The sequence below is a fragment of the Typopeltis vanoorti genome, chromosome 4, assembly GCF_054136105.1.
Source record: "Typopeltis vanoorti isolate ZY-2024b chromosome 4, IOZ_Tvanoo_1.0, whole genome shotgun sequence".
NCBI lineage: Eukaryota > Metazoa > Arthropoda > Arachnida > Uropygi > Thelyphonidae > Typopeltis > Typopeltis vanoorti.
This window is the reverse complement of record NC_143552.1, coordinates 110,813,820-110,831,665: the sequence shown is the minus strand read 5'-3', so window position 1 is coordinate 110,831,665 and position 17,846 is coordinate 110,813,820. Positions and strand designations below refer to the sequence as shown.

General features: G+C 34.3%; 1 protein-coding gene across 4 annotated transcripts in view; it reads right to left on the bottom strand.

The window, feature by feature from the left end:
- RapGAP1 (Rap GTPase activating protein 1) overlaps positions 1-17,846 on the bottom strand; it is a 457,436-nt gene that overhangs the window by 78,502 nt on the left and 361,088 nt on the right. For all 4 annotated transcript variants that reach the window (XM_090391964.1, XM_090391963.1, XM_090391965.1 and 1 more), the window contains one exon: positions 16,860-17,008. In XM_090391964.1, coding sequence (XP_090248090.1) covers positions 16,860-17,008 — 149 coding nt within the window. The remainder of the gene's footprint in view (positions 1-16,859; positions 17,009-17,846) is intronic.

The window sequence follows — 17,846 nt, the reverse complement described above, 5'->3', positions numbered from 1 at the left end:
AAATTTAATTTATACTGACAATCAGTTTGCTGGTTTGTATGGCTGAGTGGTTATCATATCTGCTCTCGAACTAACAGGGTGCAGGTATGAGACCACTATCCTGCTTAATGAGGCCTAAAAAGGGGCTTGAAAAAGTTCAGTGCTTGGTCTCTACAGCAGCTTTCTGGACTATGTAAAAAAATAAATAAAAATACAAAAAAAATTATAAATTAGTAAAAAATAGGGAAAAAAATTCTTAGTCCACTTATAATAGTAACGTACTATAATAGACTTCCAAACCTTTTGAGTGGGAATCACATAAAAAAAAAATCAAAAAATTGTGAGCATAATGACAGAGAAAAAGAGAGAAAATAAAGGTTTGTTAGGAATGACTAGGAAATGCAGTAATAGTTTTGTCAAGAAAAAAAAAAGTGTAAACTTATGATGAAACAGGGAGGGAAAATTTACTTAAAATTCAACTCATGAGCTCAACTGTTGGCTGTCATGCATATACTAATGCTAGAAGTGCCAGAAAGAAAGAAAGGTGAAAAGTTCTTAGTGCTAGTAAGGTAGTGAAACCAGAAATTATAGGCATTAGTGGAACCTAGCAGACAGAAAAAGGGTATCATTACAGGTATAGAATAGGACAGATTCAGTTTATTCAGGAAGATAAGAAAGAAAAGAACTACTACTAATGAATGAACAGTAATAAAGTCCAACTACAGTAGAAATTTGCAATGGGATAGTAGTATGAGTAATACAGGAAATGTGATTACGGCTATTAGGAATGAGACAGAAGTTAACAGAACAAAATACAAAACTGGGTGGTGCAAAACCAGGATCATGAAGAAGACTGTAAACTGTACAAGCAGATAAATCTTATGAATAACAAAGACAACTATCCTTATGGGTGATTTCAACTATGGGGATATAGGCTGGAGGGAGGGAGGGAGAGAGAGGGGGGGAGGGAGGAGGGAAGGAGAGAGAGAGCATACAATATAAGTTAATAGAACTACTCAGTGATTTAAGCAGCACATGATGAAAGTGATTCAGGTAAAGTACATTTGAATCTAGTATAGTATCTGAGAACCATCGGGCCTCTAAATGGTGAGTATTATCATGCAGTTTTGACTTAAAAGGTGACAATGTATGTAAGAGCTTTCACTAAGAAATGGCATATGTTGAACTATAAGGCAGGCGAATATAATTAACTAAGGAGGCAGCTTGAGACAGTATATGGAATGAGAATCATATAGAGGAATTAATAGTGCATGGGAATTAATTACTTAAATGTGCTTAAAGGAAGTTATATTTGAGCATTCCCAGGGTTAGAATAATTAAGTGCATATGAGTTAAATGGATGAATAATGCTTGAGAGCAAGAGCAGCATAAAAAGAGGATACTAATCTGGATTTTGAGATTTTGAGAAGAGTGATGAGACTAGAAGCACCAAAAAAAAAACAAGCTAGGAGAGTGGATGCCATGGTTAGGAAGATGAAATCAAATTATTAGAAGTTTGCTAAAATCTGAATTTCGAAAAAAAAAATCTGAGAATTTTATTGCTATGTAGTGAATAAAATGGAAGAACAATTGTGGCAGAATAACCTCAGTGAATATAGATGGCAGAAAAGTGTAAGATACACAAGAAATAGATGAGCTGTAGCTGAGCTATGCAAATTTAGTTAGGTATATATTCTGGTAGATCCATTAGCTCACTGATGCAAATGGAGGGTGGGTGACAAAAAATCTGAGAATTTTATTGCTATCTCTGGTTCTGTCACACCTATTACGTCGATCTGATACTTATCCAATCTTCAACGTTCCATTTCTTTTCCATTGATGCTTTTTATGTTGATAGCACCAATCTTGAATTCTGCTGATGTTGAGTTGGGATGTGTTCCAGGATTTGTTTCTTGATTTGTTCTGGGGTGCTTAAACCAAGATAAAGCTGTATAACTGAGAGGAGACTTCCACGAAGCCTTTTAAGGAATGTGGAGAACTGACCAGGACTTCTGACCTAATGTTCAATCCTCATGGTGCACTCTGAAAGAACAAGGATGGACTGACAATTGGGATTTAGCCAACCAAATTCTATTCTTATTGGCTTAAACCATAATGCAAAATCATGGCAGAGTATTATATTAATAGGAAATTATTGGAAGTAGTCAATGAAGCTAGAGACTATTGTCAATGAGTTTAAAGTTTAGGAGTCACACTGCTATTTGTTAAAGACAAAAATAACCACAAATTTATTCTTTCACTTTACAGGCTTCGATAAAACCATCTGGATTACTGGGTTCAGAGGAGATGGGGAGAGAGACAGCTAAAAAAGTTTGGCAATGAGTAACTAAGATGATAATTAGCTTATGGCACTGTGTGGACTAAGAGATGCAGTCTTAAAAGGTTGATGAATAGGCGAGAGGAGCTATGATGAAACATGCAAGTAAGAAAGGGTCTCTTCAAGTATAGGCACACCAACAAGATTTTACAACATGTATAGTGAAAATGGAACTTGGGATCATCTCTAGAAGCTGATTAGGGGTATGTTAGGAAACATGCAATGTTTCTACTCTAAAAAACTGTAGACAATGGTGTGAGGGCAACTTCAGTGAATGTAGTCAAGCAGAGCATAAGTATTTAAGGATGGATCTAAATAGGCCCTCCCTTTTCTGAATTCTTGGAGCATTCATAATGAATGTCTATATTTAAATAACACAGTCAGCAGTTGAAAGTAAACAAGGTACAAGAAGATGGTGATAAAATCAGTTGTTAAGACAAGGGTGCACACACAGAAAACCCTCGATTTTATAGACCTTGATTTAACGGACTTTGGATTTAACAGACAAAATTTCTGGTTCATACATCACATGTGAAACATTGTTTATTTGTTTATTTAAATATAATTAAAGCTTATTTTTGGAAAAATGTTTATTTCAATATAGATCGCAGACTTGTTTTTTTTAGAGTCTCAAAACCACGGTGAAGTTATAGACAATAATACATATAGAAAACCTTTCTGTGAAATTAAACTTTTCATAGATACGGTACTTAATTTTAATTACATAAAAGTTTCTACATAAGTAAAAACATGTAAATTAGCTAATTTGCCAATTTTTTAACATACGCATTTGGAAAATCTACTTTATTATATAACAGACTTTTGGATTTAACGGACACCCCCTCGCCCAAATTAGTCCATTATATCGAGGTTTTACTTTACTATCTTATTCAGCATTCATATGGATTCCTTTATTTAAAAAAATGTAAGATTAATGCTACCTAATATCAAACTTGGAGACACTCAAACTCAGTTCTATATTTTATGCTGATGATGCCAACTTCTAAATAAATTCTAAATAATAGTCTTCAGGATTTTTTTTTTTTTTACTAAACTGAATAACTGCTGTAACAAACCTGGTATAAAAATCAGCAATGAAAAGACAAATTAAAAAAAAAAAAAAAAGAAAGAAAGAAAAAAACAATGTGAGAATTACAGAGGCATATCGCTATTTATGTTCTAGTTAAAACTTATGTAGGCATACTTGAGAAGAAACTAAGAAAAACTGTAGACAGGAAACATGGAGAAAAACAAATTGGGTTTAGGTTAAATAGACATTGTCAGGATATTTTCACTTCAAGACAAAAACTTGAGAATACAAGGATGTATATTTAAGTTATATAGATCTGGAAAAGCTAAATGATGATTTCCCAAGAGAAAAGCTGTTCACAGTGATACAATTACATGGTGTCAAGGAAACAAGATATTGAACAATACAAAATCCATATTTCAGTTACAAATCCAGTTAGAACTGAAGGAGGTATGCACAAAGATGGAGTGATGTAAAATCAGATGTGAGACAAGAGTGAACATTATATCCACTGTTATGGATCATCTATATGGATATTAATATGAAGGAAAGTGGCATTAATTTCAGGTTTTTACTTTATGCAAGATGATAATGATATGTGTGTATTTTTCCCTTCAGCCATATGGCTGGCAGGATAGCAGATATGCTACTATACCAGGGAGATGATTATGAAGCAAGGAGGTTTCCCATTGCCTTCCTTGCCATAAGTATATTTATGACTGTAGACGTGTTTTCACGGGACCAGTTTGAGGGAAAAAAAACAGAGTTACTGGGAGAAAAAACCTTCCACATCCATATGAGACCGGTTAATTCACCTTTAGTCAAAAGAGACCAGATAAAGTTCCTTGCATGGGAATCAAAGATGGGAATCAAACCCAGGTCTCTCTGACCAAAGGGCTTCGTCTATACCGACTGAGCTACGGAGGTTCCAATGATGAACTTTCAAATATATCCAATACAAGTGTACAATATTCCTTCACCAAACAGAATGTTGTAACAAACTTGGTTTGATAATCTGCATTAAAAAGACAAATACTATGAAAATATGACAGAATACAGAAAACATTAACTGCATACTGAATGGGAAACCTATACAACAAAATATTTCAGCGCCAGAAACACAATTTTTTAGTTAAGATGGAAAATTAGGTATGTAAACAGACAACAATTAACAAAGTAGCATATCTGCTATCCTGCTAGTAAAGAAGGAAGTCAACTGAATACATTAATATGGAATAAGAGAGAAATTAGTCAAAATACTAAAGTATCTGTATACAAGAGAGTTCAAATTAATCTTAACTTATGAATATGAGCACTACATTAGAAATAAAATAGTTGATCAAGCACTGGAGACCATAAATATCAGATTTCTGAGGAAAATTAGTAGAGTAAACAGGCTTCAATGACAGAATCACATTAAAATGAAGATATCAGGAAGTTGACATCATTAATGTTCAGGAATTCTGTGAGCAGAGCTAATTTTAGGTGATATGGTCACAACAGAATGAAACAAGGAGTTAGAAAAACAGCTATTTCATCCAAGATAGCAGGGAAAAGATTCAGAGGAACACCAAGATCTAAACAGATTGATGCAGTAAGAAGTGCCTTTGAATGGTGAAATATAAGATATATGACAATACTGGAGTCCTGACAGATGGACTAATTTGGAAGAAATTGTCAACAGGAGATTAGTAATAATGTAAACTTCTCATGTAGTGCCATTATGGTATCCTGTACACCCTGAGGGTACACTTCAATGGTGGTGGTGGTGATGAAAAAACTTGCTATTATTACTTCTAATTTGGGATAATATGTTGTTAATACATCATTTTGCTATTTGTATATGGAAAATGACATTTGAAACAGTTCAATATAATCAAATTCCTGATATGTATACCCTCAGGATAGGGTGAGAATATTATAATAGCACATGTAAAGTTCGCATAATTACTAATTGACAATTTTCTTCCAATTAATAAAATATCTGTCAGGACTCCAATATCACTTGATCTCATATTTTTGTTCTTCTAAGGCAAACCAATCATCTAAAAAGCTGCTAACTGCTCCTCCTAATTTTGTTTAGGAGGAGCAGTTACTTTCTAATATTTTCATTTTTAATTGGTTACACAACTGATGTCATCTGTTCACTTCCCCTAATCTCTCTCAGAATTCTCATATTTGTTTCTCCAGTTTTATTTCCTATTTTGCCATCTTTACTAAAAAATTGTGCCTAAAAAGCTGAAATGTTTTACTTGTTCTATAAGTTTTCCATTCAAAAAGCAGTTGATGCGTTCAGCATTTGTGAATTTTTTTTAAGTCTGTCTTTTTTTATTGCTTATTTTCATGCTGAATTTCTTATGTCAGTTATTCGATTCAGTTAGGGAATCCTGCAGACTTGTACTCAATTTTTTTTTAAGTATAATATTGTCTGTATAAAGTTAAGAGCTGAGATTATTATAATAGACAAGAAATTATATTCTTGTTTTAAGCCTATATCCAGGTGTAAGTAAAAGTTTGTGTGAAGTATCTTCACCACTAGGCTACTTGTATATAGGGACTTTTGACTTTATATCAAATGGCTTAGTCAGGGTCGGTTCTAATAGGTGTGCAGGGCGTATGTGCACACAGGCGGCCGATGGAATAAATTCGATATAGCCTATAGTTAACTTAAAAAAGCAATATTCCTAAATAGACACTAAAGCCTGCAAGATGGAAGAGCAAAATAAAAGTGGTGCGACCTCTCAGTTTGCAATTAAGTGAAGTCTTAAAAAGTTTAAATGCTATATTAGCTGATAATTCCAGAGACATGAAAACAAAACATACAGCTCAGTGTTTGTCCGATCAGATTGCTTCTTTCAAGTTCATTTGCTCAAATGTTATATGGAACAATATTCTGTCAAAAATTGATGTCATAAGCAAAATGTTGCAGTCTCCTGAATCTAATATAAATGAATCTCATAATGTTTTGGGTGAGCTTGTTAAATTTTTAAGGGCAGCTAGATGCAATGAAGCATTGAATACTTATATTAAAGACACAGATGTTTTAGCTAAAGAAGTAAACATAGTATCCGAATTTCCAGTTGTAAGGAACAGAACTAAATTTCGCCACTTAGATTATGAAAGTCCAGATGAACTTGATGAAGAAATAAAAAATTCAAAAGAATTGTTCAGAATAGAATTTTATCTAGTAATTGTTGATACTGCATTAAATTCCAAAAGGAAAGATTTGAAATTCTGAATGAATGTAATAATGTATTTAAAATTTCTTTGTGAATTCAGAGAAATGACCGAAGAAAAAATTAAAAAATTTTGTGTTGATTTAGATGTTTCCCTTCAAACTAATAAAGATGGTGAATATATTAAAGATATTGATGGTTTTGAGCTCTTCAATGAGCTGATAACATACAGAACTTTTAGCAGTGGCATTACAGAAACTGACTCATTAAAAAATTTGACATATATTGCAAAAAATAACTTGATGTCATCATTTTCAAATCTATTTATAGCTTTGAGAATTTTCCTCACATTACCTGTTAGTGTAGCATCAGGTGAAAGGAGCTTTTCGAAACTCAAACTTATAAAAACATATTTAAGAACATCAATGACCCAAGACAGGTTTAGTGATTTAGGATTGCTAGCAATAGAAAAGGATTTGTCTGAAAAATTAGAATTATGAAATGTTATTGATGAATTGGCAAATAAAAAAGCAAGAGCAATGTTCTGATGTAATGACTGCATCTGTTTGGGAAGTTGTACATTTTGCATCTGTTTGATATAAAATATACATTCATTGTACTTTTTCTATTTTTATAAAATTAAAATAAATAGCCTACGGTATATAAAATATTGTATGAATTTTCCTTTGTCAATTAGGCTACATTATACTGTCATAAAAATGTACTAATAGTAATATTTTGGGTTATGCTGTAAATTTATTTGCGATCTGCATTGTTAAGGTAAGGCTACACTAGTTTTTTTTTTTTTTCGAAACATGTACAGCAGTGAATAGAACATATGCACAAGAATGGTGATGTTCTGTACAAATTTTTTCCGTCAACATGGCTATCACTATTCTTGCACATATTCTTTCACTGCTGTACATGTTCGAAAAAAAAACACTAGTGTAGCCTTACCCTCAAGGGCAGCCAACAGTCTAGCACGCAGGCATCTAACAGTATAAAACCGGCCCTGGGCTTAGTATCCTGCAAAGCACATTTCCTTTTTGATGTGTATATTGCTATGTAATATGGGAAGGGTCACTACCTACACTGGTTTTGACCTTTATTGAGGTCTCATTTCATGTGCGAACTTTTTTTTTAATATATCTGACCAACACACACACACACAAAAGGTCACAAGACCTAGAAACGATTAGTGCTGTGTTTGCTTATGCTTGGGTATTATAATTTATTTCATAACCAAGCAAAAATAATTTCTACAACCATCTCTAATACAGAACTGAGTTGAATATCTCCAATTTTGATATCCAAGCTTGCCACTTTTCTTCACAATGGGATCCACATAGATAATGAATGACAGTGGAAATAATGTGCACCCTGATTTAACATTAAACCTATCATCAAACCATCTTCCTCCACCTCCTTCAATCCTAACTTCTGACTTATAACTCAAATACAGACTATTTATTGCTCAATATACCATTTAAACTATGTAATTGTAGCATTTTGAACATTTTTGTTAAAAAGCTGTTCTACACTCCAGATCTACATATCTAAAATATAGATTCCCACTCTCTTCCTATGATTTCTTAACTATTTGTCTTAAAGTGAAAATATGATCCTGACAACTTCTATTTGGGTAGAACCCAGCTTGTTAAGTCCTGGCCCCCTCAATTTTTCTACTCTTCCCAAGTATGCTTTTGTTTTTCCCATTGTAATCAACACCAATTATGATTATTGATCAGCAGCATTCTTAAATGTTGCCTAGAACATGTGGTGATGCATGTCACCATGTATTTTGCATATGCACTGTGTAAGGGAGGTTTACGTATACAGTCAACCCTCCTACAACGCGGTACTCTTATAACACGGTTTCCATATAATGCGGAGCCAAAATTGCGATAGCCCTCCTATAACGCGGTACTCTTATAACGCGGCTTCCGTTCAACAACATTTCATCAACTTAATTGGTTTAAGAAGATTCTCTTATAGCATGAATTTATCTATGTGTTAAATTTTTACAGTTGAAATTAACGGGGAATTCCCTTCTTTTTGATGAAGGTACATCACCATTTTCCAATTTCAGTTATCAGGGAATTCCCCCATAAGCGAAGAAACGATGCGAGATTGTTCACAGTGCTCTGTTTTAATGCTTAAAATAGACCGTATGATTGGCTGTTGCGTATTTGCGTGAATTTTTTTATCCAATAGCGCTGCCGAACTTTCGCTGTGGCAACCACCCACTTTGTCATCAATTTTAAGTGCAACTTAGTAGGAAACTGTCTGTAAATCCATGCAGACGTACATATCACAGTTAGTGTTCAATAAAGTGCTGCCTTTTGCTCGCTTAGTTTGTGTTATCGTAATTGGACAACATTACACAATACTGTAGGTAATATTTTTGATTTGTCGTAATATAATAATAATAAAATAATTGTTATCCCCAGGTTTGCATAATGTTAGACACAAAAGAAACAAGAAAAAAGAAAAAAAGAAAGTTTATATCTCTTGAGGACAAAATCCAAATTTTAAATCGTTTAAAGGGTGGAGAAAAAATATCGTCTGTTGCAAAATCGATAAATTTGAATGAATCTACAATTCAAACCGTAAAGAAAAATGCGGAAAAGATAAGGAAAACTATGGCAGATGGCTGTCCGTTAGGTGCGAAACATGTCACCCGCACGCGAAACATTAATATGGTTAAAATGGAACGAGCATTGATGATCTGGTTGGAAGACTGTACTGTACCTCAAATGCATTGGTAGACGAAAATATGAAAAACGAATGGGTGCCAAATCTCAATTTATATGATGTGAAAAAAGGGCTAAATTTGGCTAAAGAATTAGAACTTCATTTCGCTCAAACTGATTGTTCAATGGTGCGCAGCGCAAAGTTTAAAAGAGAGTTAAGAAACTGCTTAGCTCCGTATAGAGAAGTTTTAGTACAGTTAGAAAAAAAAAGCTACGATTGAAAATCAACATGAAGATTTGTCAAGTGAGGAAGACATTTGGCCCATTAAAAGACGAAGAGTTAGGCCACTAATATTTGAAAGCGAGGATGAGTGTTAAAAGCGTTCAATACACATGAAATTATGTTACGCAATTTTACATAATTTTCTTGGTTTTGTTGGAAAACAGTTTTTTAGTTTAGTTTAGTTTTAGTTTGATTTTTTTTATCATTTCCTTGTATGAACTCTTCGATTCAATAAAGATAATTTTATTGTACTTAACATATTATCTTGCCTTTTGTGTTTGTAAAATTTTTTCCACAACTGTATGCACCGTAACTTGACGCTCTGAGAATGCAATTTTCATACAACGCAGAACGAATCAAACTGATTAACAAGTGATTTTACTTACTTCCGAGTTTCACTCAACGCGGTTCCCATATAACGCGGTACGAATCAATCTGATTCGTACTAAATCTGAGTTTCTTATAGCGCGATTTCCATATAACGTGGCACAAATTAACCTGGTTTGCACGTTAAATCCGAGTTTCTTATAACACGGTTTCCATATAACGCGGTACGAATTAATCGCGTTATAGGAGGGTTGACTGTACCTGCATAAAGGTTTCTAATTCGAAAGAGTGGATAATTTTGATGTTCAGAAATTATTTAAGTATCCTGGTGTGTAAAAAGTGTATGCTAATCCTCAGTAAACAAAAGAAAAATTTTAGAAAACCAAGCAAAATATAAATAAAACAGAAATAAATCTGCATAACAAGCACAACAAATTTTACAAGATGATTTGCTGTTCCATTAACCAGCATGTATTTCTGCCACTTAAATGATTTAGTTGGTTGGTTTATGGTGTATTGGTGCAAGAACAGCAGAGATCATGCTGCACCATAGCAAAGGTTACAGCAAAACACAAGGTTGAAGATTACAGAAATACATAAATAGTCAAAGACAAACTAGTAACACCTAAATGAATCACCTGATCAATATTATTAGTTCACCTGCATTAGTCCCCCTTCCTATAGTTATTTAGTGAGCTACCAAATGTATACGGCAGTTGTTTATTCCTGGTTAGTTATTTATTTTTTGCAAACAAATCTCTTTTCCTAGGCCTCATAGTTTTTTTTTTTTATTTTAAATTATGCCATCATAAATACACATATACACATCTAGAATTTATAGAATCACATGCTATTCACTCCACCCAGCAACTCATAGAACACACATGCACTGCTTGGAAAGAAGTCAACAGACATCCCCCCCCATGAGCATGAGCAAGGTGCATCATCCCACATGTTTGTAGTTGGTATAAATTCGAGGAATATGATGCTCCCAAGTCAGTGCAACTGTGTCTGGCTGCGAGAAGGGAACTGATGGAGTTTGAAAGAGGCATTATGATAAGATGCCATGTTGCAGGACTGTTTGACACATTGTTAACAAATTGGGCATCCCAGGTCTAGAATTAATGATATACTGAGATGAAAGTGCAAGGAGTCAACTGCAAGTGCTACCCAAAGTGGATGACCCACCACGCTCACTGAACATGATCATAGAATGCTATGAAGGATAATATGTAAAAACTGCAATTTGTTGGCCAACATGTTGAATGTGGATTTCCGGGTCAACCAGAATATGAATCTGCACTAAAACCTGCAATATGCAAGCCTCACGTTACCCGAACCAACATGCAATGTCGTCTTGTGCAACGAGCATGTATGGCAGGACGTGGGAGCTTAGAAAGCTATGTTATAGTTCACCCACCATTTATAGATCCCTTCTTGGCTTGGTGCCAAGAATAGTCGATTCATGCTGAAGGGGAGAAAGAAATGAGGGATGTAAGAATTGGTCGCCAACATGCGAAATCACGTGCTTTCTTGTCTGTCGCTGTACTAGTACTAGCTTGATTTTTGTTGTTCCTTTTTTGCATTATTTTTTTTATTATTAATTTGTATGATGGATCCAGTACAGTCAACAAGTTCTATTGTTACACGTTTCAGTAGCTCTTGCAAAAGAATATTGAATAATGTGCTGACATTCTGCGAAAAAGAATAGTCAGAAGGCAGTCTTCTTGTTCCCCTTTCTCAAGTCATAAAACGTGCAAGTGCAATTGCGGGCTTATCGGAGTCGACTGTTAAAAGAATTCGTAGGGAATCAAAAGGTGAAGGTACGCCAAAATTTAAATCCAGAGAAAGAAAACCATCAAAACTGTAGCTTTGAATGATTTTGATGTATACGTTATAAGGAGAACTATTCACGATTTTTATGTGGTCTAGAAAAGAGTGCCAACTGTTCCGAAATTGATTCCTGTGCTTAAAGAAAAAATTAATTTTCTTTGGATAAGGAAAATACTTCATGAAATCGGATTTTGTTTTAAAAAGTCCCAGAATAAACGGAAACTTATCATGGAGCAAAGTGACACTGTTTTATGTAGAACGCAGTATTTGAGAGCAATAAGACATTTCAGGGAGGAGAAAAGACCGATTGTGTAGCTAGATGAAACTTGGATTGATAGTAATTGAACTTATGGAAAATGTTGGCAGTCTAAAGAAGAATGTGGAGTGCTACAAACCGGAAATGCCTCACAGCGCATAATAATTTTGTGTGCGGGTGGAGAAATGGGTTTTTTACCGAATTCAAACTTACTATACAAAGCCAATTCAACTATTGGAGATTACCATGGGCAAATGAATTCTACCATCTTCGAAAAGTGGGCAGAAGAAAAACTGATTCCAAACCTTCCTAAAAATGCTGTTGTTATAATTAATAACGCTTCATATCACTCTATTCGATTAAACAAAGTTCCAAATTGGTCTAATAAGAAGCAAGTTCTTATGGATTGGCTCTCTGCAAATAACATTTCTCATTCCCCAGATATGCAAAAAATTGAATTGCTTAATTTGGTCAAAAGAAACTCGCCCACAACTAAACTATTTAAATTCGACACGATGCTCAAAGAGCATGGATTTCTAGGTTTGAGGCTACCACCATATCATTGCGATATTAATGCTATTGAGTGTTTGGGCAGAAGTGAAAAGTTTCATTCGCCATCACAACGTAACTGGGGATATTGACATGTCGAAACTTTTTAAGCTTTCAGAACAGGCAATTGAAAGTATTACAGTTCAAAAGTGGGGAAAATATTGCTCTCATGTTACCTCATTGGAAAATATATATTGGGATAGAGACGGAATTATCGAAGAATTGTGCAAACCTTTGGTGATCAGTTTAAGTGAAGGTGATGCTGATTCGGACACCAATTCAGATGACTCTGAAGATTAAAAGAATTTGACAATGGTATTTTTCCCAACATTTTTTTTGCATGCTATTGAGAGTCACAACAAGTCATAAATAATTAATCAGTTTAGGACATTAAAGTGTCTCAGTTCTCTCGACTGTAAGTTTAGGATATCTAAGTTCATTTGAAATAATTTCTGCTTTTCTGTATAATTATTTTTATTTTATAGAAAACTTTCTTAAAAATAAACTTAGTTACATTTTTGTTTTATGCTATACCTTTTTTAATTTTATTAACACTCTACATACATTTTTCCAACTGTTATACAAGCAAAATAGTTACACTTTAAAAACAGCAATGTTCGTAAAAGAAAAGCTAAGTTTTCCGACCTGTAATAATAAACAAATTCAGTTTGTTTATTATTACATCCCAGAAGACAGACTGATTACCCTATTATCGGAATGGATTCTCCTTTTTCTGACATACGCAGAAGTATCGAGGGACCTCTAATCGGTGGGCGAACTATACGAAGCAACAAATCGCAGGTGTAAGTGTGGCAAATGTCTGGTGAACATCTCTTACCAGAGTATTTAACCCCAACTATGAAATTAAGAGGTGGGAACGTAATGGTATGATCCTGTTTTGACCTCGGACCTCTGTATGTGGTGCCATGAACACTGAACTCAGAGGTATCGGAACATTCAGAACAATGCAATGCTTCCTACTTTGTGGCATTACTACAAAATTGAACATGTCTCATTCAGCAGGACAATGCACTTTCATAAGGCTGCTGCTGTAACTGTGTGGTTTGTGAACATGAATGTCAAGACACTTGACTGGCCTCCATAAAGGCCTGATATCAACCCTATTGAACATCTGTGGGATGACCTGAAGCATTGGGTGAGGTCAAGAGACGTCTGTCCCACAACAGTACAGGATCTCATTACATGCCTACAGGAAGAATGGTCCAAAATTCCCATTGTTTGCTATTGTATGCTTGTGGAAAGTATGCCCCCACTGGATTGCTGCAGTCATTGCAGCAAAAGAAGGATCTACGTCTAATTAAAGTGGATGCCATAGCTGTTTATTCCTCGCATTATAGTTTGTTGACTTCTTTCCAAGCAGTGTATAATATCACAAATATTAATTATTAATAATTTGTTTTCCAGTAATGAAAGTATTTCTATTCACACTTGTTCTTTCTATCCTTTATATTTCCCATTCTCATAAGGCTTATTAGTGATCGTCCACATGTTTCTACCATTTAGTAATTCACATATACCAACCAAAATATCAACCAAAATCGACCAACCTTTGCCGGCAAAGGTTGGTCGATTGGTAGAGCCTCTGCTACTAATGGCTCAGTTAAGTAAGTTTGAGCGCGGTTAGTAGTTGGAAGGGGGCCAATCGTTCGATGCTGTTGGCACACTCTCCCTCGATGAGTCTTTGGACTCCCTGGAGGTGTCAAATAATAATAATAATAATAATATAGCATTCTCCGTATTGATTGTTTTCTAATATATCCTAGAACAAACACATTAGTCCCACCCTCTATGCAGATACGGTTACAATCATAGAACCATCACGATACATGTTGAGCCCACCAAAACACAAGCACAAAATTTCTGAGACACAGTGTTTTCTCTTCTCCCAGCAGACAGTTAGGGTTATGGTGAAAAAGTGACGACTGCCCTGACGTGAATGCATTATTCACTTGATACAGATCTACATAAGTTGCATTTTAATGTCACTTATGTAGACCTGTATTATATCAACATAGGAGATATTCAACTGAACTTTTTATGGCTGATGATGTTATACTCCTATATAAATCCAGTAGAGCCATTTGGGATTCTTTAAACTGAATAACTGCTTGTAATGAACTTGGCATGAAAGTAATAAAAAAGAAACATTATGAACACAAGCAAGAACATAGTAAACTTATCCACCTGCATTCTCAATGGAGAACTGATAGAACAAACAAAACTGGTATAGTGGGGAGCCAGATAAATTAATATGGAATAAGAGAAATTAGCTGAAATGCTAAATTAGCAGTATTCGGACCGCATTCACAAACCAATTTTAAGTGTAGATCTGAATTAGGTAGAAAGGAATCAGTTAAATAAAGATTATGCCACAGATATGAAATGGGAGAGAAGAATAAAAAACAGGAAAGTGAACAGATGGCATCAATATATAAAAAATGAAAATATTACTAAGGTATTAATTAAGGTATGTGACATTGTCAGCATTCAGGAACATGTGCGAGGAAAGACTGCTAAAGAAAAAGTTAGCAAAATAGGTGCTTAATGCCAGGATGACAAGAAAAGACCAAAGATTTGAGTGCCATTAGAAGACTGAAATATAAGATCCGACTGTAAATTAGAAATTATCAGGAATTGGATGTTAAAATCATATACATTCAGTAAAATAACAACTTTAGTAGCAAAACCTACCTACCACAAAGCAACATTTTTTTTTTTTTTCACTCTTATAAGTCCTACGAGGGTGGTCTGAAAAGTTCTCGACCTAACAATGAAAAAATGAATTTATCTTCCTTAAGACTAATACATTTATTCCAGCGATGCTCTAGCGCCATTATCCCATCCCTGTAGTGGTTCTCAGTAAGATCTGCAAAATACCCCTCTACAGCTGCAATCACCTCTTGATTCGAAGAAAAACACTAACCAGTGAGGAAGAATTTTAGTTTTGGGAAGAGATAGAAGTCAGAGGGAGCCAAATCTGGGGAATAGGATGGTTGTTCCAACAATTCATAGTACAGATCCCTTAATTTTCCCATTGCCAAAACACCTTTGTGGGCAGGTGCATTGATCTGATGAAAGATGATTTTTCCTTCTGAAAAAAACTGCATCACGAATTTTTTTTCATCTAGTCTGGTTAAAAGATTGGAATAATATTCCCCGGTTATGTTTTACCCTTTTCAAGATAATTAGTAAACAAAATGCCTTTAGCATCACAAAACACCGATGCCATAACCTCTCCTCCTGATGGAACCGACTTTGTCTTCTTTGGCACCGAACAACCGGCTTCTGTCCATTGTTTTGACTGCTGTTTGGATTCTGGTGTGTAATGGTGAATCCAAGTCTCATCCACAGTAATAAATTGATACACAAAATCAGTTTATTCTTGTTAAAATGCTCCAAGCACTGTTGAGAGATTTTCATGCAAGTGCGTTTTTGATCTGCTGTGAGCAAGCGCGGCACCTATCTTGCACAAAGCTTTTTCATTTGCAATTCTTAACGCAAAATATATCCTACACATTCTTTTGAAATGCCTATAGTCTCAGCAATTTCATGCACTTTGACTCACCAGTCATCCAATACCATATCGTGCACTTGATCAATGATTTCTGGTGTTGTTACACTTTTGGGACGTTCTTTACATGGCTCATCTTCAAGGCTGGTAGTATGGTCATGTTTAAACTTGACAGCCCATTTCTTAATTGTCGAAAACGAAGGAGAAGAGTACCCATAAACTTTTATGAACTTAGAATGAATTTCTTTTGGTGTTAAACCTTCTTTTACAAAGAATTTTATAACTGCACGGTACTCAATTTTATTCATTTCAAGGGATACACTTTTGCTTCAGACAGCTGTATAAAACAAACTACTTGATAGAATGACTTGCAATTTCATATGGATGCTTATGACAGATGTACCAACTTAGGAAAAAAAAAAAAATTGCCGATAGTGTTGCCATCTATTGTCGAGGCTAAGAACTTTTCAGACCACCCTCGTATAGTACACCAGCACAGACATTATGACAATTGTGACATATGCAAATCTGCTAGAAAGACCTGGTTCAAATCAATCAAGGATGAGAAGCACCTTTACAAATTAAGATCAGTTAGGTGATCTCATATGATCTTAGAAAAGAGTATTTCCTTTCTGTAACTTGTTGGCAAATTAAGCTATTTATAGTTTTCATTTATTTTGCTTTTTGAAAGTGTGCGTGCATGCTTTCAAAAAGCAAAATAAATGAAAACTAGGAACTGCTTAATTTGCACAATAATTCAGTTTTTAATTTTCTTCCCAAAATAATTTTCAAATGCAAAAACTTTTTCATACCACATACCAAAAACTTTTTTTTTAACATTAAGAATTGCTTAATTAAATTACCTGCTACATGGAGAAAGTGGCTGATCCACCTGAACCACAACAAATGCATGCAGAAAATGTGAAGCTATCATACTTGGAAGGAAAGGAGTATCGGAATCTTGAAAAATAATTGCTACAATATCATTTCCTATATGCCTTTTCCGTTGAAGCTGAAAATATAATGAAATATACAATTGATATTGTATATTTCTGATACAATTTAGTTGCAAATGGTTAATGATGTGTTCAGAATGTGTGACAATTATTCAAAAAAGGTTGGAGAAGTAGCAGCAGACATTTATAGGATAGAGATACATCAAAATAATCACAGCACAATTTAATATAGCATCCTAATTACAAAATTAAAAAAACTATAATGAATCAGGGATGAACAGAGATCCTAAAAATATGTTCAAGTAAATTCATTAAGAGGACAAGTACAAAAATACACTAACATTTTTTATCCAATATATTTTTAAAATTTGAACTTTAAAATTTTCTTTATTTAAAAATCATTCATTTAAAACTGTTAAAAAGATTTATATGTTTATGTTATACAATGAAAATGCAAATAACCATATGCTGTTCTATACTGATAAATTATGGAGACTACAACCATGTTAAGAATAATTACTTTGCTTTTCTAAGGTTTTGATCTTCATATTAAAGTTATCATTTGAAGCGCACACACACGCACACACAAACAAGCTGATCAAGCTACATTACATTTCAAACAGTATGCCAAATAACAATGATTTTATCAACTGGAATTCTACTGGCCTGACCTCTAATGAAAAGAAGAAAAAAAGTCCTTTTAATTTATTTTGCACTGATGTATCCTTGAAATTGAAACATCACTTCTTGGAATATACCCTCAAAGAGTATACCAAGAAAATCCAAACAAGATTTCAGTGAAAGTTTGCTAAGAAATAACATTCCTATTTTCTTCAAATTATTATTTTTTAAGACATTAGTTTGATGGTACTTATTTTTCTGTCTTTTTAAGTC